At 29.2% G+C, this 7,448-nt stretch overlaps 1 protein-coding gene across 1 annotated transcript; it reads left to right on the plus strand.

Annotated features, from left to right (window-relative positions):
* The first annotated feature begins 1,774 nt into the window (after window positions 1-1,774).
* On the plus strand, window positions 1,775-3,271 carry LOC124924895. Its single transcript, XM_047464880.1, has one exon. It carries the CDS (start codon window positions 1,775-1,777, stop codon window positions 3,269-3,271), a length of 1,497 nt encoding a protein of 498 aa, XP_047320836.1.
* Window positions 3,272-7,448: the final 4,177 nt, after the last annotated feature.

Raw genomic sequence — 7,448 nt, forward strand, 5'->3', positions numbered from 1 at the left:
ATTCCAAGTCTAACAAACAATCTATGATTAACAGTTTTGTATTGATTCCCCAATCTATGATTCAACTGTACATGGTTTTATATATAACTTATTTCAAGTTGTTCAATGGAATTATGTTGTTTCACGTTTCTGGTTGTTTGTGATTCAAAAGTTTAACCATACCGATTCTTAATGTTTGTCAACCCAAGAAATATTATTTTGTTGAAGGAAATGCATAAAGAACATTGAACAAATTTCAAATTTCACAACATGGAGTACATTTTCAATAGGAGGCCAGAATTTGAGGAAGAAAGAACACACATTACATGCCTGCCTGTAGTTTTTTGAACTAGAGACTCTTCTTATTCCAAGCCTAACAAACAATCTATGATTAACAATTTTGTATTGATTCCCCAATCTATGATTCAACTGTACATGGTTTTATATATAGCTTATTTCAAGTTGTTCAATGGAATTATGTTGTTTCACGTTTCTAGTTATTTGTGATTCAAAAGTTTAACCATAGCGATTCTTAATGTTTGTCAACCCAAGAAATATTATTTTGTTGAAAGAAATGCATAAGGAACATTGAACAAATTTCACAACATGGAGTACATTTTCAACAGGAGGCCAGGATTTGATGAAGAAAGAACACACATTACATGCCTGCCTGTGGTTTTTTGAACTAGAGATTCTTCTTATTCCAAGCCTAACAAACAATCTATGATTAACAGTTTTGTATTGATTCCCCAATCTATGATTCAATTGTACATGGTTTTATATATAACTTATTTCAAGTTGTTCAATGGAATTATGTTGTTTCACGTTTCTGGTTGTTTGTGATTCAAAAGTTTAACCATACCGATTCTAAATGTTTGTCAACCCAAGAAATATTATTTTGTTGAAAGAAATGCATAAGGAACATTGAACAAATTTCACAACATGGAGTACATTTTCAATAGGAGGCCAGGATTTGAGGAAGAAAGAACACACATTACATCCTTGTCTGTGGTTTTTTGAACTAGAGACTCTTCTTATTCCAAGCCTAACAAACAATCTATGATTAACAGTTTTGTATTGATTCCCCAATCTATGATTCAACTGTATATGGTTTTATATATAGCTTATTTCAAGTTGTTCAATGGAATTATGTTGTTTCACGTTTCTGGTTGTTTGTGATTCAAAAGTTTAACCATACCGATTATTAATGTTTGTCAACCCAAGAAATATTATTTTGTTGAAGGAAATGCATAAAGAACATTGAACAAATTTCACAACATGGAGTACATTTTCAATAGGAGGCCAGGATTTGAGGAAGAAAGAACACACATTAGTACATTTTCAATAGGAGTTCATTCTTTGGAATTTGTTGATTGGTGCAGTTTGTACTGATGATTCATTTTTCTTGATGCAAATCGAAAATTATTACTTGATTGTATCTAATTAAAAATTTTGTTGATCAAGTAAATAAATCAGTACTTTCCTTAACTCTATGCTTTGTTTTCTTTTCTAATTATGCATTAACATACAACCTTTTTGGATATATTCTTACATTATTTTCCTTCTACAGATTTCAACTTCTAGTTCGAGTTCTCGTTTGCAGTAGTAAATTTTGGAGTACATTAGAGGCTCGAGACAGTTCAAGCACCAAAGGTTTATTTACTTCTGAGACAGACGTGTTGACTCTACTATAGGCACCAGGTGCGTGCACTATATCTTACTGCTCTATTACTGAAATGAATGAACAACATTTTATTGATTCTAAATATTAATATTTGCAACAGAAACAATTGTAATGAGGACAGGTCGTCTTTGGATGTATAATAAACAATCAAATAATCATCTTAGATACACAGATGAATTTTTGAATGGTCTACAAGAGTTTGTGTCATTTGCTACTAGCAAATCTTCTTACATGGATGGTGATAAGATTCGGTGTCCTTGCGTTAAGTGTTGTGTTAAAAAATTTATTTCTAGTGATTTGTGTCAATCTCACTTAATCAAGTTTGGATTTATGAGCGACTATTATACGTGGACGGCCAATGGAGAGCCAATGCAAACTTTAAATGTCTTTCAATATCCAAGGAAAAGGCCAAGTCTAGGGATTAATGAATGGAGACAACAAACTGAAAGTTCAAATGTATACGAGTCAATGGTATTTGATATTGCATCTAGTTTTCATCCTAATGTGCCACATCATGAAGGTTCTACTTCTAGTAAAAGTGACATACATATTTTATCAGAAAAATTTTGGAAAGCATTGAATGCGGCACATCAACCGACTTGGCCAGGTAATTCTACTGAGACTAAATTATCAGCAACAATTAAACTTCTTAATATAAAATCCGAGAAAAATTGGTCAGAGAGAGGTGTCAATCAAAATCTTGACTACATTAAATCTTTGTTACCGAAAGATAATGTTTTACCTGATAATTTTTATACCATGAAGAAGTTGGTGGAAGATTTGGGATTGCCTGTTACTAGGATCGATATTTGTAAAGATGGTTGCATGTTGTTTTGGAGGGCTGATAGTGAATTAGAATCTTGCAAATTTTGCAACTTTCCAAGATATAAGGAAAACTCTAATCAACGAACACCACACAAACAACTTTTTTATTTACCACTGGCTCTAAGATTGCAAAGACTTTATGCATTAAACGTGATAGCTGCTCACATGACATGGCATTCTCGTCATGTTACCCAAGATGGGATGATGTGTCATCCTTCTGATGGAGAGGCATGGAAGACATTTGACAACTATTACCCAGAGTTTGTTAAGGAGGATCACAATATCCGCTTGGGTCTTTGTTCTGATGGATTTGCCCCATTTGGACAATTTGGAAAGTCATATTCGTGTTGGCCCGTCATTATAACACCTTATAATCTCCCACCTGGAATGTGCATGAAGACACCCTACATGTTCATGTCATTAATTATTCCTGGTCCAAAGAGTCCTCAGAAAAATATTGATGTCTACCTTCAACCGTTAATTGTTGAATTAAAAATGTTGTGGAATGATGGTGTGCCTACTTATGATGTATCTCGAGGTGACACATTCAATTTGAGGGCAATGGTGTTGTGGACTGTTAGTGATTTCTCAGCTTATGGTATGTTGTCTGGATGGAGTACTCATGGAAAAAACGAGTGTCCAATTTGTATGAAAAATTCGAAATCATTCCGCTTGAAATATGGTAAGAAGGCTTGCTATTTTGATTCGCATAGACAATTTTTGTCACAAAATCATCCATACAGATTTGATACAGAACATTTTACCAAAATAGAGTGGAAATGACACTTCGTCCGCCTAGGCCAAGTGGCGAGGAAATATGGTCTGAAATTGCACAATACATGTTTGTTAGTAAAAATCCTCACGTAAGTCCATCGGGTTTTGGTGAATATCATAAATGGACAAAGAAGAGCATTTTTTGGGAGCTACCATACTGGAGGAAACTTCTTATTCGTCATAATCTCGATTTTATGCACATTGAGAAGAATGTATTTGAGAATATCATCCATACGGTTATGAACGTTAAAGGTAAGACAAAAGACAACATAAACGCTCGAAAGGATATGTTTAATATTTGCAATCGCCCTGAGTTACATATCGACCCTCAAAGTTCGTGTATGAGGACAAAGAAGGCGACTTACACTTTGACGAGAGATGAAAATCGTATTATTTGTCAATGGCTTAAATCTTTGAAATTCCCGGATGGTTATGTATCCAATTTAAGTAGATGCATTGATAGAGACGAAACAAAGTTAATTGGATTAAAAAGTCATGATTGTCATGTTTTTTTAGAAAGGCTGGTGCCAATTGCCTTTAAGAAATTACTCCCCAAATTTGTGTGGGGAACATTGACTGATGTTAGTGATTTCATGCATGATCTAAGTTCTACAACATTGAATATTTCTAAGATGCAGACTTTGGAATTAGAGATTCCCGTAATTTTGTGCAACTTAGAAAAAATATTTCCACCGTCGTTTTTTGATTCAATGGAACACTTGTTGGTGCATCTACCATATGAAGCAAAAATCGGAGGACCGGTTCAGTATAGATGGATGTATCCATTTGAGAGGTACATATTGTTTATATGTAAAAACTATTAATTTGTGTTCAATATTTGTTTAATTTTTTCGTGTGTATTGTATTTTTTATAGGTTTCTTAAAAATGTGAAGCAGAAAGTAAAAAACAAAGCCAGAATTGAAGCATCAATTTGTAATGCATATATTCTGGAAGAGATATCTACATTTGCCTCGTATTATTTTGAATCTAATATACAATGCAAACAGAGCCACCCACAAAGAAACACAGAAGGATCTGTCAACAATAATGATGCTTCAATTTCGATTTTCAATTATCTTGGACGATCTAGTGGCGCTTCAACTAAATTAATTTTGAATAGCCAGGAAACATTAGTCGCTCATATTTACGTGCTCTTAAATTGTCCAGAGGTAGATCATTACTACAGGTAATAAAAATTTATAACGTATATTAATCAATTTATCTTAATTAATTTTGAGATTGATATATGCATGTAGGATTTTTTGTGATTTAAACACCAGTTTACCAAAAGATGAAATAGACCGCCAATTCACATCATGGTTCTGATGTAAGGTGAGGAAATAAGTTTAATTTATATGTTGTGTGTTTGAGTATTATATTTAATTTTGCATTAATAATTTATTGTAAACTTGTATCTTATAGATTGTTGAGGAACATGGTCCTTTAGTTTCAAAAGGATTATTGTATTATTTGTCTTTTGGGCCCAAAACACCCGCAACAAGACATTCAATGTACTTCGTTAATGGGTTTGTGTGGCGGTCAAGAGATTTTGGATCTAACAAAGCAACCATGAATAGTGGTGTTTGTGTGCATGCTGATGACGCAGACTATTATGGACTTTTAGAGGATATAATAGAAATTGAATATCCTGGTCCAAGTTTACGTATTGTTCTATTTAAATGTTTATGGTTTGACCCAACCCGTGGTTCAAGAGTTGATGAAACATATAGGTTGGTTGACATAAACATGAAACGGAAGTATGCAAAGTATGACCCTTTCATTCTAGCTCAACAAGGTATACAAGTCTACTTTGCTACGTATCCGAACAAAACAAATCAGATAGGTGATTGGTTGGCTGTTTGTAAAACAAAGGCAAGGGGAAAAATAGAGAAACAATGGAGTGATGATTTGGTGTATCAACAAGAAGAGCCAACTATACAACTAGATGTCCCCCTAAATATACCACTATATGATGTCAACAATTTAAGTGATCCTAATGGTATGGTTGACGAGCTCGATGATACAAACGTAAGTGAAGAAAATGAATTTGAAGATGTTGAATGGGAAGGAAGTGAGTCAAGTGGAAATGAATCTGAAGGGAGTGGGTCGGAGGAAATTAGTGAAACTGACGAATCATTGGATATTTTTTGATGCTTAATTAATAAGTTTATTTGTTTAAATGTTCAACTCTTTGTTATGTTTAAAGATTCATCTTTTATTCTAATTAATTATGATTATTTAATTTTATGTTCAAATATTAATACCATGGGATGTGCAATTCAAATTGTAATTTTATTTTATATGAAAGTCGCAAGGCCAGTTGCGATTTGATACGTTTATTACAAAACAAATTACAAATAACTCTAATATACATAATGCAAAATACATTACTTATTTATTTATAAATGAAACTAATAAATAGATTATACCATATCAATTGTTATTCAACTTATATTGCAATATTTAGTTTTATAAAGTTAAAATAATAGTTGATAAATAGAACAAGGAATTTTCCAAACTACTTAATACGTACATTGTTTATCAAAATTGTTAGTAAAAACCCAATGGGTTAGCTCTTACACAAGTTGTTCATATCTAATTTTAATATTATTAATTTTACTTATTCTATAACTATTTATTTATTATTATTATTCTTTTGCAAAATTAGTATAATTAATTTATAATAAATGATTATATACAAAAATAAATAGATACTCCGTACAATATGTATAAATAATTAAGAATTAAGTTAGTAAATTTATAAATAATAAGTTTATAGATAAATTTAAATTTCATTGATTCTTATTCAATAAAATAATGTAATATACAATTAATTATATATATTTTTTTATATATAAAACAAATATTGCAATTTAAATTTGTATTAACATTGTAAAACAAGTTACAAAATAACTCTATAATAAGTTTAATACAAAATAAATTACTATTATTTCTAAATGAAACAACAAATATAAATTAAACAATGTCAATAACTATTCAACTTAAATTCCAATATTAGTTTTATAACAATGGATAAATAGCATTGAAATTACAAGTTGCGTACACATTCAAATTGAATAAAAAAAATATTCTAAGCTACATAATACCATGTCTCTTAGAAGCTACCTTAAACCTCGATCATCTACATTATTTATCTATTCCGAATATTATCCTATCCAGAAAAAAAAATTATGATCCAAAAAATATTTACCTTGATTTCAAATTTATGTCAACAATTTTATTAAAAACTTATTAGGTATATGAACATATATATAAACATGTGTTGTTTATTTGTAAACCTTTTAGTTTCACATATTCATATATAGTTATGTAATATTGTTATGCAATTTTTATAACTAATTAATTATTAAAAAAATTTATTTTCTTTTCATTTCTAAAATTATAAATACAATTTATTTTGCAATTTTACTTTAAATGAAAGTTGCGAAAAAATTATAAAATTAACATGAATGCTATTAATACAAAATAAGTTTTTAAAGTTGATTGATAATTATTTATTTACATATTGGTGTCTAACTTTGTAACTTATTTAAAAAAAAAATTAAAATTTTTATTGTTATCACAATTTTTTAAGGATAGAGTACGTAATAAGTTAAAAAGATTTTGTTCAATTAATTGTTATTTAGAGTTTATTCAAATTAAATTTAAAAATAGTCCAATTTAATTAATTTTTTATTTTAAACTTATTTTAAAATTATGGAACGGCTATAAAGTATCACTAATTATTCAATTATTCACCATGCAAAACTTATTAAAAAATAGTTTCAAAATTAATTAAGAATTAATTAATTTAATAATAAATTTTATTTTCATTTATAATTCTATAAAAACTTTAAAAAAATATCATATTTTTTCTCACATAATAAGTTGCTCTATTATCTAGCAGTTAAAATTAAAATTACGAAACAAATTAGAAAATTGTATTGATCAATTATCTGTAATGCAAGATGAATAACAAAATTGTTTAGAAATAATTCAAAATATATTTAAAAGTAATTTAATTTACTTTTTAATTTAAAATTGCAAAAAAAATTGTAAAGTAACACAGTTTTTTATTATTGCAAAACATATTGAATTTTTATTTAACATATAATTAATAAACTTTAAAATTATTTAAGAATTAATTAAGAATAAAAACATCTTAATAAAATAAATAATAAATCA

Source organism: Impatiens glandulifera, chromosome 2 (assembly GCF_907164915.1).
Source record: "Impatiens glandulifera chromosome 2, dImpGla2.1, whole genome shotgun sequence".
Taxonomy (NCBI): Eukaryota; Viridiplantae; Streptophyta; class Magnoliopsida; order Ericales; family Balsaminaceae; genus Impatiens; species Impatiens glandulifera.

Excerpts from the sequence above, each read along its gene's own strand:
- LOC124924895 (XM_047464880.1), top strand. The coding sequence starts at position 1,775 with ATGAGGACAGGTCGTCTTTGGATGTATAATAAACAATCAAATAATCAT.